At 32.2% G+C, this 20986-nt stretch overlaps 1 protein-coding gene across 1 annotated transcript in view; it reads left to right on the forward strand.

Annotated features, from left to right (window-relative positions):
* LOC117112321 (receptor-type tyrosine-protein phosphatase zeta-like) overlaps nucleotides 1-20986 on the forward strand; it is a 75453-nt gene that overhangs the window by 49109 nt on the left and 5358 nt on the right. The window contains exons 12-26 of the mRNA XM_033255388.1: nucleotides 2089-2133; nucleotides 5002-5075; nucleotides 7567-7611; nucleotides 9510-9607; nucleotides 10576-10669; nucleotides 12181-12257; nucleotides 12707-12743; nucleotides 13893-13990; nucleotides 14485-14622; nucleotides 16084-16235; nucleotides 16332-16335; nucleotides 16475-16624; nucleotides 17226-17319; nucleotides 18958-19034; nucleotides 19384-19683. Coding sequence (XP_033111279.1) covers nucleotides 2089-2133; nucleotides 5002-5075; nucleotides 7567-7611; nucleotides 9510-9607; nucleotides 10576-10669; nucleotides 12181-12257; nucleotides 12707-12743; nucleotides 13893-13990; nucleotides 14485-14622; nucleotides 16084-16235; nucleotides 16332-16335; nucleotides 16475-16624; nucleotides 17226-17319; nucleotides 18958-19034; nucleotides 19384-19683 — 1483 coding nt within the window. The remainder of the gene's footprint in view (nucleotides 1-2088; nucleotides 2134-5001; nucleotides 5076-7566; nucleotides 7612-9509; nucleotides 9608-10575; nucleotides 10670-12180; nucleotides 12258-12706; nucleotides 12744-13892; nucleotides 13991-14484; nucleotides 14623-16083; nucleotides 16236-16331; nucleotides 16336-16474; nucleotides 16625-17225; nucleotides 17320-18957; nucleotides 19035-19383; nucleotides 19684-20986) is intronic.

The following is a 20986-nucleotide window of genomic DNA, read 5'->3' on the forward strand; positions in this document are numbered from 1 at the left end:
CTATGAATGTAGGCTTGTAATGCAGGCTACAATTTAAAAACGGGTGGGACTCATTGAAAAATTCGAGGGGGTTCGCTAGAAAACAGGGGGGTTCGCTAGAAAAGGGGGGTTCGCCCGAACCATAAAAACCCCCCCTGGCTACGGGCCTGATCTTGATTAATTTCGTGCGTGTTTGCTAGTGTCTTGATTTTGAGTAATTTCGTCATTTTTTTCACTTGTTTACTCGGTTTGTTTCAATGGCCGATTTATATGGAGCATTAATAAATGTGCTAGGTCTTGGTGAGACAATCCATCGCGATTATCAACAAATACAACATGATGTGGGCCTAGTCCAAAGAAACACTGTCACAACAAGAAGGAGAACGTCGCTTTCGTTAATTGTATTGCCACACATACCGGAAGTGAACTTCACGATTTAGCGCTCCCAATAGTTGAATCTGTACGAATGGTTAGTTTCACCATGGCCTGTGGTAAAACTAACCATGTCGATAAATCCCAGTGCGAACGACAGGAAGTTTACCCATTTGAATGTTACCCACAGTCTCGGTAAAAATTTCCCTATTTTAAATCCAGTGCGATTGCGGCTTAAGTAATGAATGAATGAATAGATAACAGGTGGGCAAAGTGCGGCCCTACAGTGATTTTTTGCAGCCAACGAAAATGAATTATGAAACCCTATGTGTACGGCCCGACAACCATCATTGGCTAGAAAACATCTTGTTTTTTTTGCAGCCCGGCACCTATCATTTTGTAAAAAGTAATAGTAAAACTGAGCATAAAGTGGTATTAAAAGCAGTGTATGAAGGTTTTTGAAAGTGCACTGAAACATCAAAGTTTGTGTGCGGCCCTCAGAGTTGAATAAAAAATTCAGTTTGGATTTCCAACCCATTTTAATGCCCACCCCTGGAATAGATAGATGAATGGATATATGGAATAATCTAATTACATATAATCTGTACTTAATATATCACTGGTATAAAATTAGGTTTTAATCAAATTTGTAATATTCTTGTGGTCTGCTCAGTACATTATCCCACATTACATAAAGAAGTATGATGTTATAAACTGCATCCTGTCGAGTCGTCGGCGACTAATTCCGGCAATCCCATCTGGTGGTCTTTAGCAGCCGCCGATGGGAGGGTGGGTGGATGGACACACAGCAGCATGAAAAAAACAGCTGAACAAAGGGCGGATGAACTCCTTGGAGCCAACAGCCAACCATGCCTTAGTTTAAGGAGTAGGTTTTTTAGTTTCAAAAAATAAACATCAACTTTTTTAACATCAACTTTGTTCAAAATGTCAAACTCAAAGAGCTCAATCGCCAAGCGCATAGAGGCTTTTCTGCATGATGCGCTATACAAATCCAACTATTATTAAGTGTAGCTGTAGCTTGTTGGTTAATATGTAGAAAGTTGCTTAGCTCAGTTGGCTAAACTGGTGGTAGCCACTGTGTGTGCGCTGAACCGTGGAGATCTCTTGGTCCGCGGATCAATTCCCATCTCTGCTCTCCTTGTGTTTCAGCTGGAAGGCTGAAATGTTTCAGTAGCGCTCCGTCTTCTGGAGAGGTTTAAGCCTTTGGTCCCGTGTGCCATACAGCCCATGTATACGTATAGTTGATCATCATTTTAAATATTATTATTGTTTATTGTATTTGTTGTTTTGGTAATTAACATGATCAATGGCAACTAATCAAATACAACTGTCTATTTGAAATTCATTTTATTCCAAATTGTAAATTAAAATATTTATTATAAAAACAATAATTTTTCACTATTAATTTTGGTTGTCATGGTGATTTGACAGGGTTAGCATGTTTGAGTGCATGAATGGTGTGATATGAGCTTGGGTATATAAGCATGTGGTTGTTTACTCCAGTGTAATGAGGGTCTCCTCAATGAGGGCTTCCCCTCCAGCATGTTGTTGTCACTGATCAAATAAAACCTATTTTAACAGATTTGCATTGTGCTCTACTAGTAATGATACTTAATAATTGATTGATTGGCTGATTTGGTAGTTGATTGATGGATTGATTGATTGATTGATTGATTGATTGATTGATGGATTGATGAACTATTCACATCTCTGTAGGTTAGCCGACCATGCACAGAGGAAAATCATGAAAGTTATAGACAGGTAATATCCTCAATAAATACAACTGAATATTTTGCATTCCTGAATATTTAACAATATTAACACTGTTTGATCGTCTCCTTCCCTCTTACACTGTGCGTGCAATGGTCATGCGTCATAATGCATTTTGACAGTTTCAATTTATTTTATTTTTTAATTCCTTCAATAATTTACTTATTTTTAGTTTTTTCCAGAATGAAAAAAAATTTTAAAGTTCATTTTGTCTGTATTTTATACCATAAGTGCATTAAAATCTTATTGTTTGAAGATTTTGGATAACTATGATGCAAATGTTTACTATCCTAATTGTCATTCACGTTTAATAATTGTTGCATGTCATAATCATCATTTCACATGCTTTCCCATTTTAAAAAAATATTTAAGTGTTCAGTGAATATATAAATATAAATAAATAATAAATAAATAATGTATTTTTTCGTCCAGTTCCAAATATTTTAAATTGGAAATTTTGGATGTACCCCTGGACTCTGACAGCCACTTTGCAGCACCAGTTTGAACATATAACTGGTACATTATCGCTTATCCCACCTTACTCTTATGTGAAGTTTATTCAAGGAGCCAAGCAATCTGACTCTAAGGCCGCTTTCATACAGAGCTACGTTACCGCATTATTGCGGGAATGTTCTCTACATTGCCTTCTGTATGAGTAGGTCAGGGCAGCGTTCCTTCTCAGACCTAGTAATATTACTGCAATATTGCCGTTACGGTGCGTTCCCATAATATTACTCCTTAAGCAAGACTTTTTATACATTGTTTAGTGAACCCTCTGACCGTCAGTAATGATGATTTCAAATAAAAAATAATTTTTATTTTTGTCCAGTTAGCGAAACCTTCCACGCTACAAAAAACTGAAATTTCATTAAAAAAAAAATATTTATATAATTACGCCCTCCATTCACTTTAAATCTCTGTAAGATATTTCTTCCTAATTAGGCAGGCTATATAATTTATGTGTTGTCGTCAGAAATTTACTTGTTGTTGTAGCAAGTGCAGTACATAGAAAACATTATGTACTGCACATACCAAAGGTAGAATAACATCAAAGAAATTATTGTAAAGTCAGCCTTACGGTTCAATTAATATTTACTGTACTTTTGCATTCAGCGCAATTTCCTAGAAACAATAACAATGAAGGATGCTGTCAGTCTGTCATGATTAAAAAGATTAACTAATAGCTCTCTCAGCGTCCGGGTTCCATTCATACAGAAAGGTGTTAAATTGTTGTATTTTTAACGCAATATTTGGTTGGTATGAGTTGTTTATGCCAGTAAGTGTATTATGGTATTATTACCACAATATTGCCAGAGCCTCAGTCTGAAAACTGCTTAATTCAAATATGACGCTAGCAGGGGTATTCAACACAAAAAGCAGAAATTATTACCTCTCAGCTAAATGCTTAGCGTTAAAGTCAGGGTGCAAGTCCCATGTTTTACAGTATTACATATTGGGTCAGGGTGCTCAACCTTAGTGTTTCTCAACCCAAAACTATAATCACTATGTGGTAGGATGTTATAGATATTACGCTAAACCATGCCACTTTAATGTTGTTGTGAAGGCCCCACAAAACTGAAACCATAACAATCGTAAACTTGTTTTTTTTTTTTAGAAACATGTATTCAGGGTCTCATTGAATAACACATACTGATTGGTCAGTTGGTGCATTTTTATTGAGGCATAGAAAGGTCCATTAGAAGGACAGGATAGTGCTCTGCTACCCAAAAAGAATAAAGGAAGCTGAAGGCATTATCATAGTATTCTTGGCAATCAAACTTATTTTATCTAATCCTCTAATTGTTCAGTGTAATTTGCCTATCTAATCATGGGATCTAATCATGTCAAGCCTAGGTCAATATTTGCATACATAAACAAAAGTATTTTTAAACAATTACACTGCTTGGTTTATTATCTATTAAAAGAGTTCCACAGCTATATTACTTAGACAAAATGAAACAAGTCAGTATTTCTACTCTCCCGAGATTTAACTACCAAGAATATAGTTTTCACATGCAAGAGTACTGAATTATCCATCTGAGCATTCTTGCCATGAGTCTATCATAGGCCTACATAAACAGTTTCTAGATGAACCTTATACGGAATGTCTTCCACCAGTTTTTATTAAGGTAAGGGGAAGAATAAGCTATTGTTTGAGAGCTTACAATAGGTAGCGTCTTCTATTTTGTGAAGCTCTTTCTTTGCCAACGTCAGTAGTAGTACATATTTTGTGGGAAAATTACACCACAGTGAGGCTATTCTTCTACTGCGTAGCAGAAAATGTACTAATTATTCTAGCATCAATGCCTTTATTCTCAAAATGCAAACATTTGTCTTGTTGTGTTTGTCAGTTTACCCAAATTGATATATTCATAGAGGAAATTAATTAATTTGAAGACGTGTTTGGTTTTTTTTTAAATTGTAATGTTTCTAGAAGTTATTTGAAGTTGTAAGAATGTTCCTGTCGTCCTTGTATTCCCCTTCACCCTCATCAGTTTACCCTTCTGGAGGCTGGAAGTAATTCAGACATGAATGTACATCAGTTTGCATCGTTATGCATGTGTCTTCCTTTTTTCATATCTTATTACCTTCTTTTATAGGGAATATTTTTTGTTTGAATGTATTAATTAACAATTTTTGAATCTAAAATATTATTGATGATAAATAATGAGAAGGGGTCACCTTTCTTTGTTTACTATAATTTTTGTTATTCTGATAAATTGATGATGTAAAAAAGAAGTCATACTCAAATTGATTTATTATAATCAGTTTTTCCTTTTTTTTAACATAACAAATATTATAAACTATAAATAGTAATTGAATGATAATAACATATGATTTATTTTATTATTTTTTTAGAATACGTCGGAATGACCAGTCTGACCAACACAAAGGAAGCAATGGTCCAAGGATAAGTGTGTTTGAGGATCCAGGTAAGATATGTCATGACATGACATATTAAAAATTATTAAAAATAGATTAATAATACATAATGAAGGTAGCAACCAAAACTTGTGACTGGTTGTTTTAATCTACCAAAGACGTGGAGATACAAGGTACAAGGTAAACACAGGTTGAACTATTCATTACAGGAAATATCAAAAACAAATATTTCTTGTCGTTCTACTTATACCAAAGGCTTAAAAATCAAGTGAACTCCATGTGCTGCTTATCAACAGTGTTACACTGGTATATAAAGGCCATTAAACAAACTGTATTGCCTTACAAGTGACAGAAGAAGAAACTTGAATAAAGTGGGTTTTTTTAAAGTGGGTTTTTCATCATTATTTACCCTAAATACACATCTAACATAAAAGAAATATTACCACCACCAGTTGTCTGTGCTAATGACATGGAAAACACCCTTATTATTCTCTTGATGATTGTTTGATTAATCACAAAAAATTTGCATAGCAAAACCAATTTTAATACATGGTCTACTGAAAGCAAAATTATATATATATATATATATATATATATACTAATAGATTGTTGCTGCATGTTTCAGGAAAAAGTTGGTGGAAGAGATTCCATAGACCTCCATGCCTTTTGTACAAGTTCTGCCCCATATGCCTAAACAAGTTTACATTATGAAACATACATTTTTCAAATTATATAATAAATCGTCAAAATGTTGGTGTCTAATAATTTGGCGGAAAAGTATTAGGGGACCAGTAAACTTGTCGTTGCCTGTGCAAATTTCGAGTTTTCTCTTCCACTTTGCACACAAGTTGGTATAAGTTCAGAGGGTGCCCCCACACATGCTATCTTAAATGTAATTGTGGCAATATAATGTAAAAAGTATACATACATGATGTGCACATTATCGTTTAGATGTATCCTCCCTAAACTACTGTACTAGCCATAAGTCTGTGATTCTACAGTGAAGTATATTGTACGCTATCATGTTACCCAGTTTTGACGAGCACAAGTTGGTATAAGTTTAAGAGGGCGCCCCCACACGCTACAATGTTACCCTGTTTTTGACGAGTATACTTATGGTTGGCGCCACTCCACACAACCCCCTGCCGCCCCCTTCCCCAGCTCATCCTGTATAAGAAGTATATTCGTCACTTGCAGGGAACATGTTAACCAAATGAAACTACTAATACCAGACTCACTGAGACAACATTCTACATGAAACGCGTGCTAAGTTTTTCAAGGACTTCATAAGATAATCTTCCCATATGACCATCACCTCCATAATGAATTAAAACCTTTTTAAAAATAGTTGCTACAATATACAGTTAGTGCATACTAATTGTTGTAAGAGGTAAGACAATTGTTTATTATTCTAAGAAACTGAAAGAAGTCTGAAGTAGCTCTTTGGATTTATCACAAGTTTCAGTATCATGAGCACTGGTCACATGTCACAAATTAACAATTTGAGACAAATCAACTTTACATTAACTTGTATCCAGATTGAAAATGAGAGATTTCCTTTCTCCAGTGTTTTAATTCAGTCACATATATAGTATATGATTGTGGGGTTAAAGTACAACAACTTATAATCCCATATGGTGAGTAGGCACTTACTGTATGGCTGTAAGAAAAGTCTGGAAATTAGTGAAAACTGAATTATTTTTGCCAGTGTGATATCAGAGGTCAACTTACAGTATTTGTTCCTTTATATGGATAGTTCAATGTTGTAAATTGACATTTTTAAAACTTTATTACACATTTATTTTCTATTTATTTCACAGAATTGGTTAAATCAATATAATTACTTCGCTAGGAAAATTCTTTTAAAAAAAAAGGCTTATTAATATTGGTGACTATTGTAAGGCGAGATTTTTTAAAACCTTGTTTTGCGCACTTATATTTTTTTAAAGATCGTCAGAAGTGGGTGAAAAAAATGAAAATTAAATTTTGTTTTCTTAGCAAAAGGTTTTGCCAAAAACATACAGACTTTGACAAATGAGAAAATAAATAAAATATTATTGGTGAATGTAAACAGTGTAGTCATGTGATGGTTAAATGCTTTAAATTTATATAATTAAAAAGAAATATACATATTATATTTTAGATTTTAAGGCAGCAGTTTGCATAATAAAAGTAAAGGAAAACTAATTTTTTTCTGAAATTTCCATTTTTTGGGCGGGTGCAAAAATAAAATTTTAGTTTTTTTTCGAAATCATTATTGGCAAAGTTCGCTAAAGAAGGTTTAAAAAAGTCTCGCCTAATGACAGATTAACTTGCATTCTGTCTGTCTTTACATACATTCTTCACATAATATTTAGCAAAAGGGTTCTTTACAGTTTTCTTCTCATAGGCCTTGACCTTTAGTTAACTGTGCACTTTGGATTTTCCCGACTCCTTCCAGACACATTCAGAGCTCTTAACATTGATATTAACCAATTTTAATGACTCTCTCTTTCCTTGTAATTCTAATTTCTCCTTTCCGCATCCCTTTTGAATCGCTAGTGGATGGATGTATTGTTGACTTGCTAGGTAAACGCAAAAGCAAAGGTAAACTTATTTTAGGATTTGTTCTGTAATACAATCCTCTTCATTCTGCATTTGTTTTTTATTGTAGAAAGCTGTATGTTGTAGACAGTAGTGAAATAAATACCTTTAGTCTCGGTATATTTGCACTTCATATAAAAATTTTACATTTTATTCACACTTTCAATAAAGAAGGTAAAACCATGGCACACTGTAGATTGAAAAGATGTAAATTTGAACATTCAAGATAAATAATAATAAATAATTAGTATATAATATGTTGATAGTAAATAAGTATACATAATAAATAAACTAAAAAACAATAGAATAATGATGAAAACAGCAGCAGCCATTCAACAGTGTTGAATGTGACAAAAAGACAGCAAGTTAAAGGCAATTCAACTGGGCCAATATGCTGGTCCAAGGCTACTCAGAATGCAATTTATAATTTAGATTATATAAACAACAATAATAAATCTATAGTATAAACAATTAAAATACAGTTGGTGCATGATTTTATCTTTCCAAATGACCTCTGACCATCCATATTACCACCTGTATTCAAATGAACCATGGATAGATAGCTTGCATAGTTAAAGATATTAACTATGACTGATGACAAAACTATATCGATTTTATCTTAATTATGATGTGATAAATCAATTATGGTGACATTTGCATGATTAGCCTCCTGCTTCCTCATGTACCACCTGTAATTTAAATATTTGCCTTATAATTTGATCGACAATATATAGTAGAATGGATGCATGCAATCTGCATGTATTGTGTATACAATTTAGCATGCACCTCAATCTTTGATTATATTTTTAATAAAACTATATAAGTATAACAAAATAACGTAGAAATAATTAAGAATTACTGCAAGTCCCAGCTTTAATTTTTTTAAATTGGTATGCCACCAACATGGCTCTATATACACATGCATAATTAACTATATAAAAATAGCTGTAACATTTAAATAAGCTTAAAGTTATATAACCACATTTCATAATTTTTAATATCCTATTAGTTACCATTTCTTTCCACTCCCCATCCTTTAATTTGATTTGCTTAATAAGATATTATATTGCAAGTCAGGTTGTTTTTTTATATACCTTGCATGGATGGTGTTGGGAATACATGGGTACATGTATGTAAGTGTTTGTGGGATTAAGTTTGTGTATGTTGTTTATTACGTGACAAGGATGAAAATGTGAAGCACATGTAGGGTCTAGCAGTATGTGCATTAACCATTTTTATTATTAAATGTATATTTTCAGTACTTGTTTTTCACAAAACTCAATTTTAAAAAGTATGTTAAAGACCATATTTCTTTTGTTTAAAAATTAAAATACGACCTTGCTTATCATATTAAAGCATAAAAAGCAAACAGAAATGCAAATACAGTATATATTTAAACACATATATTGTAGTTTTTGCTCAATATTCTTCATTCAAGAAACATTTTTCTAAAGTTCATAGCTCATTTGCGTATACGGGTGTTCTGAGCTTAAAAACGTTTGATTTGTTTTTATTGTACGCATTTTTGAAAGATACCAGCGAATATTTTTATTCATTTATATTTTTTTTTGGAAAACATTGCAATACAGTATTTCAATTGTTTTTCTTTTTTGTTGATGGTTTTGTTGTTCCTTTTTCTTGTCTCTTCTTCATTTTACTTGTTTCTTTTATTCAATTAACTTAGCTAAACCATTGGACATTTGATGAATGGACAACCTTCATTAAAGATTGTTGAAATAAATAAATAAATAATAGAAATTTTAAAAACCTGAAGAATGTCAGGAAAATTTAATTCAAACTCACGACCTTACAAAAGCTCCTGTACTTGACAAAATTATATGTTATATCTAAATGATTTTGAAACCTGATAATAAATGTCTCTTGTGGTAATGTTTTTGCAGAGGATCCTGAAGAACCTCCTGTACCAATCGAAAAGTTTGCAGAGCATGTCAAGAAGAACCATGCCAACAGTGACAGCGGATTCGCTGAGGAATTTGAAGTAAGTAGACAAAGTTCTGTAGGTGTTAATTGGAAGAAGTTTTACTCTTTTCTTAATTGTTTGCATCCTGCCTGTGACACCACATAATTTAATCGGTGATGAAAGACAACAGAAAAGGGAAATTTCATGTTTCATGGTTGGCAACTTTGTTTTGCCTATAGCAGTCAAGAGTTCCGACTCTTGGGGTTTTGTTGCAACGCAATCCTATCTCAAAAGAAGTATCATAAACTAGAAGGCATCCTTCAAAAGAATGTAAAAGGTGTTCGTAAATAGGGTGCCACCTATCTCCTGGTAGTGCTTTTTTAAACGTTTCATTGCATGCATACAAAATCAGGGCAGTCGGACATTGCAATGCAGTACTCTTTGCATTAACCCAGAGCATATGGGAGAGACACATTTGGCCACCCTGGTTAAATGTTATAAATAACTATATTAAACACTTTTATGATTGGTTGATTTATATATTGTATCAATAATGTGATGACATCAAGTTCTTAATTTTAGGATGATGGTTAATAAGAAATAATATGAATAATTAGCCAGGCCTTTGTAGGTTGTGAACAAATTTTATTATACTTAGGTTTTACAAATACTTCTTTTATATCAATATTATAAAGAATACTTAAATTTAATCAATCTTATATGTTCAACTTCAATTTCAGTATACTGTATTGGCAATTACAATAAAGTTTATTTGTGTTTGTATACACTACTCAAGAAAGCTGAACTTTGATCTTAAAGATGAATGTTTCCCATCCCAGGTTCCTGGGTTCAAATCCTTTGGGAAGCCTTATAATAAGACTTAGTTTGTAAAGCATCATTTCATCTTAATACTGGCTGCTAAATGCAAAAGTAATAAAAAAGGATCTACAGTACTTGACTATCAGTCTGTACTTAGATCCATTCAGAGTGTTGGAAAAACATTAGCCAAATGATTTTCAAATGTCAACTTTTTTTTGTGATTTCAGGAAATCCAAAGCTGTGTTAAAAGCGATTACTCTGCCACTGCATCAACAGATCCAGCTTGCAAGTCTAAAAATCGCTATACTAACATTGTAGCATGTAAGTATATATTGTGTGTAGTGTATAGAACGTATGTATAATGTATACAATGTGTGGTATATAGTATGTGTGTATAGTATATATAGTATAGTGCACATAGTATAAATATAGTGTATACAGTGATGCCAAGAAGCCAGGGCATACAGGGCCCAGGCTGCAAGGTAAAAATAAAAAATTAAATAAACAACGTTTGAATAAAAGGAAAGATAGATTTTGTTTTTCATGGTTTTTTTTTTGGTTTTTTTTTCCCAGCTGTGGGCCCGGGGCCCACAGCTGCTCTCGGTGGCTCTGAGTGTATAGTGTATTGAATTATGTAGTGTGTATAGAATGTATGTATATAGTGTGTGTATAGAGTATATATACAGTGCATATAGTTTCATTCATTCATTCATTTTATTTTATAGTATGTGTATTGATAGTGTGTATAGAGTATCCTCAATGAATACATTGAGAGTGTGTTACAAAAATTGTTTAAGAAAACTATTACAACAATCTAGGTATTGTAATGTTAGTGCACTTTTTGTAAATTCTGTACAATGTAATTATCTTGTTTTCACAATGGATTTTGAGAAGTGAAAACCCTCTATTGTGTTACTGTTACATTAATATTTTCTTAAGGATTCCTGTTTATTCAGAAAATGGAGAGAGCTTCTGTATAATTATTATTATTATTTATTTATACATATATCCAATATACAAAACATAATACAAATCAGTATATCAAACGAACATAACATTAACAAGTACATTGGAAATACCCTATTTAGCTGCTAGGAAAGCACAAAAGTGTATGTTCCATAGGTCAATAATTGATATAGAATTTGTTCTTTTTCATTCTTATAGCCTGCTAGAGACACTTTATATATATATTTCTATAGATATGAATTCCGAAATAAAGAGAGAAATGAAAAAAAAAATCAATATAATGTATAGTGGGTATAAGATAAAATAAGACAGGATGAACTTTATTACTCTAAAAAAGGAAATTTGGTATTCGCATTAATATACAATTGAGAGTAAAATACAATAATTACAATATGGAAGAGATATGAAACATTGTAACAGTCACCAAAGCACAGAAACAACAGCAAAAGGGGGAAAACTAAGGCTTAAACAAGTATATAGTATATTTATAGCATGGTAGGGAATATAGTATAGCATGTAGGAATTTGATTAATTCAACCAAAAATTACAAATTAAACCTAGCTAATTTACTTCCAATTATTCCTTCAATTTTTCTTCTATTTTTACAATCAAAAATTATTCTATATATTTATATAATTAATTAATTAAAGAAATTTATATTTATAATTTATAGTAAATTATTTCCAGTCTGGTGTTCAACAGTAATTTTGAAGCCTTATTCAAAATTAACTTCAATGCTTTCTTTGTTTTTCTACATCAGTACTTGGAATTGAAACTGATACATTTACACTGGCTATATTCTGTTGTTATTAAAAATATTTGATAATGCTTTCTTTCTTTCTTTTTATTTATTTTTTTTTTGGTAGATGATCATTCCAGAGTGAAACTACAGGTGATTGGTGACAAGCCATGTTCAGATTACATCAACGGCAATTATATTGATGCAAGTCTTTTCTATCTTTTCTTTTAATTATAATCTTTTAATAAATTTATCTTTCATGATTATCTAATTTTCTTATTCTCATGATAGAACCTCTGATTTGTGAGAACCAGTATCACCAGGTGTAGGCCCTTTAGCTTAATATTACAATTTCATTTGCCCACAAAGAAGGACAAAAATATTTAAATTTCATTTTTGTCATTTTATTCCAAATTGTTTTACTGAAACCTCTAAAACTGGAGATTTGTATATATCCACATTGACAACTGATTTTCAAAGAATATGTATATACTGGGGTCATTGTACTTTAGGGATTTTTTTTTAAATACTGTAAATGTTTATGTAATCTTGAAATGTAATTGTGGTTATTTTACATTATTTTTAGAGATTTCAATATGAATTAGGTTGATGCGGGGCTATTTTTATACTAGCTATATTTTTTTTATTTTCAGGGATTTAATAAGAAAAATGCATTTATAGCTACACAAGGTGAGTCATAGCATGATACAAGATAAAAAAGTAGAAGAAAATTAAAAACATGTTGAAGTTGAGAACATACGTGGCCATAAGCATGTGTTTACATAGAATGCTTACTTTACAGCTTCAGCAAACCTTAAAGTCTTCACATTCTAATTTCTCTGTTCTTTCTTCTGCGCACCCTCTTTGCGTTCTTATCCCTCCCCTCATGTTTTTGTTGTTTAATCATATTTTGTAAATAATAAGGAATATGAATTAAAGTTTAAAAGAAATTGTATGTATAAGTGCAATTAGTGTGGTATATGGCAGATGCTTATGCTATATAAATCATCATTTATTACTTTTTTGTATAAATATAGGTTTTGCATTTTCAGACTACAGACAATGTTGGAAAATTTTGACAGTAGCAACAATTAGTTCCAATTAACTTCATGCGACTATGATTTGCTTTGAAATAATTACACTAAATACACTAAGGTATAAAAAATGTGATTAATTTATCTAACTGTTGAGAGGATCCCTGATCAGTGAAAGCCGTGTGTCTTTGTGATTTGACATGAATATCATGAGGGGAAAATGTCTTGTCATATAGTGTTTCCTGTTCTAAGCAAACGCTTGGCTTTCTATTGCATGGTTCTTGGTGGAGTACTCTACTGCGATTTAGTTGCCCTTTGCATACAATTAGAATTCATCATTAATGTCATTCCCCACAGAATATTAAACAGATGGACGATTGAAATTCTTAATCGTTAATCCCTAAATATGGTGACGTTACTTGACCTATACTTTTACTCAAGTAAACGTTTTGCTTTTAAATAACAGACTGGAATTGATTGATGTGTATGGCCATCACTGGTTCACAAGTCCATTTACTGAGTTTTTCTAACCTTTATCAATGTATGCTTTGTATTGTAACATTTGTCAACACATTTGAAAAGCATGGAATTACTATTCTCTGGTCTATTTATAAAACATGGATGATTTTATTACAGTGTGTAATTTTTAAAAAGAAAAGTGTTTACAGGGAGGGGAAGAGGTACCGGTGGGGATTAGTGATTGTAGGAAATGCCACAAAAAAATTTAATTATGAAGCCTGTTAGGATTCACATAAAACCTCATAATAGCACAATGATGTGATATACCACTTGTCAATTCCTTAAGGTCCTTTGAAGACAACGGTTGAGGACTTCTGGAGAATGATTTGGGAACAGAACAGTTATACAATAATAATGATCACAAATCTAATGGAGAAAGGCAGGGTAAGTAAACGAGGATGTAATATAAAGTAAAGACAGAAATTATTGATTTTTTAATTGTTTGTCTATGCATTAAATTTGCAAAATAATATGTATTTTAAAAAGTATCAACGTATATGACATAAAAACCATTTAATTGTCAATTAGTTATTAATTTGGTATAAAGAAGCCCTCCATTTACACAATGTTATTTAATGTTAATAAATACATTTGTTTTACTCAATATGCATTTAATTTAATATTAAATCGTTGTTGAAACATATATAGTGAGTGAATATTTAAGGTTATTTGGGTGAGTTAGAGGAAGTTAACAAATGTTTAGCTAAGGAAGGTGAGATAAATAACGACAACACAAATAACGACAACACAAATATGTTTTAAAGTCCCATCTTACATATTGACATAAAAGTGTATAACAGTATTGATTATGCAGGGATAATTATTCATTTATGTTCTTATTTCTTCCGTTCTTCACTTCTTGTTTATTTTTATTATAGAGGAAGTGTGACAAGTATTGGCCAATAGAGGGCAGTGCTGAAAAGTATGGCGATTTTGAAGTAACATGCTACATGGAGGATGAGATGGCAAGCTTCACCATCAGGAATTTTGTCTTAAAAAACACAAAAATGAAAAAGGTATGAAAACATCAAATTCATATAACACCGCATGTTACTACACTTAATAAACTCTATGGACCATTAATAATGCTGTTTGCTTAAGTAACATATTAGTTATGAGGGCGCTAGACTGACGACTTGTAGTGCAATTAGTCAGGTGATTTAATTACAGTACCTTATGTTGCACTTTTCAAAAGGAAGCAGATTGTTGTACGTGAGTGGAAGTACATATCCGTTGATGCCCGAGGACGCTTGAAATGCTTGTTCTAGAATTCATTGTTGGCCCACTTTCTCTCGACAATCTAGACCCAAGTTCTTGATGGAACTTGGAGTATATATGTAGATATATGGTTGAAATGAATGATACAAAAAAAGCTGTTATAAACATCCATACTGAAAGTTTACCTCAATGACAACCATAGAAATATGATACAAAAGGTTTGCAAATTAAGCAAGAAGTTGTTTTATTGGATATCGTTTGTGGTTTTCTTAATTTATCACAGCCACTTTATAAAATATATACACTCTATATGCAATATAGGGTGTAATAAAGGAAGGTTGACTGTACTTTACCATTTTACAATATTTTAAGAAGACTTTTTTACATGAAACATTTAGACATCTACTGTAAGTAGCAATCACCCATGTTAATGGGTATGTATTTGTACAGCATACGTTATAAACAACTTCTATGCTCTTCCATCATACATTGATAAGACCTACTTTAGACTCTTATAACTAGAATCATCATTAAACTTGGTTTCTCATTCTCAATCATGTTACAAAATGGTCAGAAGGTGATAACATTTATTTTAGCAAGTCAGATAGCAATGTGAGGAAAATTATGACTTCCCAAATTAATTAAACGAAATGCAAACAAGGGCTGACATTCTAATGTCTGCGGATGTAGCAATTGTCAGATGATCTCAATTTCATTTATTTTGCGCACCCTCAGGTTGTCAACGAATACAACACTCAGTTTTCCCTTGATTTAAATCCTGTTAATCTCAGCACAAGTAAATTTTAATATCTTTATGAAAAATTTATTAAACTATTAGATAACATCTTTAAAAATAATTTAATACTTCCAAGTCATCATGAAAAATCAGTTTATATTGACACCTTTTTGAAACTAATTACCTACGTTTACAAGTAAATACTATATTCCGTTTATTTTAGTCTATAACTGTGGTTTGTTGAAAACAATTTTTTAAGCTAGTTTTTCTTTTTTTATTATTGATTTTTGCAATGTTTTAAACACCTTCATTAAAGTTGTTTGGCTCATTTATTTTCCTACTATTTGCTGCTAATGTTTTATTTTTGCAGGTTTTATTCTACTTTCAATATTTCTATTTAAAAAAAATGTTTCTTTCTCTGTGGTGTAAATGAATATTGAATCATCAAAACATGTAATCCATATCTCACACCTGCCAGCACTTATATTTAAATGAATTAACTATATTTAAATTAATATTTTAGGGGAAGAATAATGATCGTCCCATAACACAGTACCATTACACGGATTGGCCGGATCATGGGGTACCAAACTACCCACTCCCTGTGTATACATTTATCAAGAAATCTGTTAAAGCAAATCCTGTTGATGCAGGGCCAATGGTGGTCCATTGCAGGTATGTGTCATTCAGCTTATTTGTCATTACTATTATTAAGTACTGTCTTAAGCTGTTCTCAAAACTTACCTTTTTCAATTATCTTTTCTCTAATAGCGCTGTGAGACCATCTGTGTAAAAGCTGTCTCTTATACACATCTAGAGGTGCAAAACACCCCAAACCATAAAACAGCCCAAACAGTTGTCATCATTATCATTAATATTTTCATAATTTTTATTTCTTTTTCTGTTTATCTCAGGAGCAATATTGTTTTATCCATGATGTCTTACTAGATGCATTAAGGTTAGAGCATTCTGAAGTACCTATTAAAGGAATACGTGAATATATAGAGAAGATACGGACACCCATTGAAAATATACGTCGTTCCATATTAGATCAGCATTTTGAGGTACATAATAATAATTTTACTTTCAATCAATTACACATGACTACAACTATGTAGGCATATATCTTACAACATGGCATCTTTACATGCCCTTATAAGTGCCCATGCCTTCTTAACTTATTATTTGCAAAATAGTTCAAAAATATTGAAACTCACAGGTAATGTTCTCATACTGTAAAACCTCGAATTGAAGCCCTGGGCTTCTTTTTTTGCGAACTTTGGATAGGCTTCTTTTCGAGGCTACTTTTGCAAATTAAAGAGGGTGGGGTGGAGGGGAGGGGCTTGTTTTTAATTTATTTTGTTTTTTGAAATTATTGTACAGTGTAACTTCGAAAAGAAGCCTATGCTATTAGACTAATTTTGCAAACTAAAGAGGGGGCTTCAATTGGAGATGGGCTTCATCTCGAGATTAAGCCAGCTGAGCTTCACTTCGAGGTTTTACGGTATTACAGTTAAAATTTGTTCTGTTTTTTAATGTAATTGTACATGAGATGTTAAATGTTAACCAGTGGGTTTTGTGTAATGTAGTTATGTTGTCGTTTTTATATATTTTGTAGCCATCCATCAATGCAATATGTTGATACATTATCTATCTTTGTCTTAGCTTCTTCATACACACAAGTTTAGAGAATATGATTTTGTAAAAGCACACAAAGAAGTCAATCTGAAGAAAAATAGAAGACCAGATGTGTTACCTGGTAAGTTCAGATACACTGTCAGGGGCAGATTTGGTGGGGTGGGACCCCTTCCCTTTTTTGAAAGTTAGGGAAAAAAGAAAGAAGGAGAAATTATTGATTGCCCAGAGTTCCTTAGAGGTTATTTTCGGGCATCTAGAAAACAAATATTTCCCGGGGCATGCTAGACCCTTAGGATACCGTTGTCTCTCGATCGTGGACCCTCCCTCTTTCAGGACATATCTGGATCTGCTCCTGATTGTACACTTAGTCAATTGAAATTGTTTTTAAATATCGCATTTTATATTTCAATCAGTAACTACAACAACTATGTGAGAACAAACAACAATACTGTTTACTGAATTTATACAATATTAATGATTAGTGAATGAATAATGCATGCCTTTTACTATATAAAATAAATACCAAACTTCTAAACATAGAACATTTTTCATTTAGCTGCAGACCCATATAAATTTACATTTCCTTAAATTGTAAGAAAGTCCACGGGAAGTTAGCATTAGAGTACGGAGAATTTTGGTTGATTATCAATTGCAAATATCCAAATTTCAAGAAATATTAGGGAGGTTTCACACGCAAACGCGTATGGTTAGTGTGATGGATATGTCATTATTTTGACGTCATATGCCGGCTGCTACCCACTAAACGTGTGGACGACACACATATCTCACTCACTACACATAAATGAAAAAACGCGTAGAGAAATTTTGGATTTCTAGTAGGATTTTCGTTTATTTTTTCACATTTTACAAGTGTAAAAAATAAATGTATCTTTGAATACGTACGTGCTATTTTTGTGACATCTGAAGACAGCAAACTACGATAGGATGCGTCTCATTTTGGGGTATCAAAACGTCAAGGCTTTGACCTTAGTGGTGTCAGGATTTTGTGTAGGCCTAGACCTACTTGTAACCAGTCACTTTTGGGTCATAAACAATAGGGGCTATCACAAAATAAACAACACTTCTGGGCTACAAAGGAAGTATTTTTCAGCTAACATTTTCAATTTCAATTTCCAAAACCTTACATATACTGATAAAACTTTGAGAAGCATGATGAAAAAAGAGAACAGAGTATAGATAGTAGGCCTAATAAGCTAAGGACCTAGGCCTAGGCTATGCTTGAATTGCGCGCTGTGATTACGAAAAACACAGAATGGCTATGAACCGTTACGGATAGCTAAACGTATGTGTACACATATTCGTTCGCATGCGAAACCTCTCTATTAATCTAATATGACCACAACATAAGGAAGTCCTTCTTTATCAATATCATTATATACATGTTATATCCAAATATCCTATTAAGGGGACACATTCAGGACCAAAAAGGTGTCCCCTTAATAAGGATGTCATAATGCTAAAAGATATACTTTTCTCATGTACTAGCAGAGAATGTGGCCCCTTACCTTAATAGGGTATTCCCAAAGGAGAGGTTCTACTCTATAAGAGTTCTTATAGGTGGCAAATCTTTTTAAGTCCAATTTTAAAGGCAATTTAAAAAATGGGCAATGGAAAGATGTGGGAATATTTTTAGGTCTGTGAGAGGAAAAGGTTACCAACTGTAGGCACAGGGAATGGAGTTGACAAAAATTAAACCTAACTACAGCTACTATGTTTTCATTAACTTATATTTTTTTAGTTGAACGATGTCGAGTAACCATGTCGGCTAGAGCAGGAGAGGAAGGATCTGATTATATTAACGCTACATACTTTCCAGTAAGTCACATGGCACTTAAGAAACATATACTTGTTTCCTAGCTTTCATTCAAACAGTGCATTTCTTAGAGAGACTTATTCAAAAAATAGAAAATCATAATAAGGATATGAATTTTGAATTTACAAAAAATATCTCAAACACACTATGGTTCGCAGACCAACTGAACCCAAGTATATAATCAACTTATTGTATTTTGTTATTTAGTTCATGTAGAATGTTGCTTATTTTACAATATTAAAAGAGCATTGATAGAACATTTTTTTAAATCTGAAAATGCACTATATAGGTAAATATTAATAATAATACTAATAATGTCTATCTGTGTATATTCTCTCACTCAACGTATAGGGTTATAGGAAAATCAATGAATTTATAGTAACGCAGTTTCCGATGGAGAACACCATATCTGACTTCTGGCGCATGATATGGGACACAAATTCACCGACAATTGTCATGATATCCAGCAAAGACGACCAGGTAAAACAGAATTTCTATGAAAGAATCTGGGATGAGGATCCGGAGGTTGTCAAGATGGAGAATAAGGATTATAAAAAAGACAAGGTTGATGATGAGGATGGTGAAGGGGCTGCAGTGACTACCCCCCTTAACCCTACTTCTTGCACTGGTTATAACTTGCATGTTCCGCTTGTAAGTCTGCTTTGCTTGTGTCTTGTTTCTGCGTCCCTTGTATCTCAACAATTATTTCTCCTTCCGTCATTCGGTCTTGGTGAATCTTCTGTTTCGTTAATTGTGACAGATGTTGGAATTTAAATGGCAAACAAGATCGAAATTTATACTAACAATAAATAATAAATTACATGATAACTGCCTGTGTATATGGATTATATAATAACTATATATTGTTACATAAATATATATGGCTTATAGAATGACTGGGTTATATAGCTCTGTGTAGGTTATATGATAATGTAGTTATACTATCTATTTGAGTTATGTATAATACACTATATATGAGTATAACTGTATGTGGTTATATGACTGGTTTAACTATATATGGGTTATATAATAACTAAATATGGATATATTTTAACTATATAGTCATACAGCAATATTTAAACTATGTATATGGATTATATACATATGTTTAAAATCTTTAGTCTATTTAAAGAAACAACATTATACTAAATCAACTAAAGACTAATTGAAATTCTTCCAAGCATATAGGGGCCTAATAGATATTGGTTAAATAATAATTATATACAAGATACATGTAATTTTAACAAGAGGGTGCACATTGTACATGTTTAAGGTAATGGTAAGAGCTACCTCACTGTATGAAGCTATTGATATATAAAGTTTCATATTTTGTTGCTTTTAGTAATGGTTTTTATAATGAATTTGAACATCTGTCATTACATGGTAATCATTTCACAACTTACAAGTGTGCTCCATCATCTCTTTCTCAATTATTTTAATTACAAGTAATCTCACCCACCAACAAATTTTTTCTCTGCAAATGATTTGAGTGTGTAATATTCATTAACAAAATTAATTAAATTTATAATAACAAATTATAGCAAGGAACTCATTCTCGCCTCCCTGGAAGAATATTCCATAGCATAAAGAAACTACCAGTTTACCTACTTATACTGCTGGGTTGAATGAAACAATTTAAATAAACTGCATTGCCCCGTCAAACAAGCATGTAGCCAGCGGAGGAATCAAACCCACAACCTTAAAGCTGAGAAATGTACAAATGCTATGCCAACTGCTCATCCTATTATTATGTAAAATATTGCTGCTGTATTTTGTAGCTGCTTTTGTAGTGAAATCTAGGCTAATAAAATCTAAGATACATATATTTGAAAGCTAACAAATTATATTGAAAATGAAATCAAAATTTAAAATAGTTGTTTATGTGTTTCTGTATCATATGAATTAACTTTTTTAAATATGGGTTAATTAGCCATACATAGCTTAATTTATTAAG

This window comes from Anneissia japonica, unplaced genomic scaffold, assembly GCF_011630105.1.
Source record: "Anneissia japonica isolate Jap-2015-1 unplaced genomic scaffold, ASM1163010v1 scaffold287750_len332794_cov232, whole genome shotgun sequence".
NCBI classification, from domain to species: Eukaryota; Metazoa; Echinodermata; class Crinoidea; order Comatulida; family Comatulidae; genus Anneissia; species Anneissia japonica.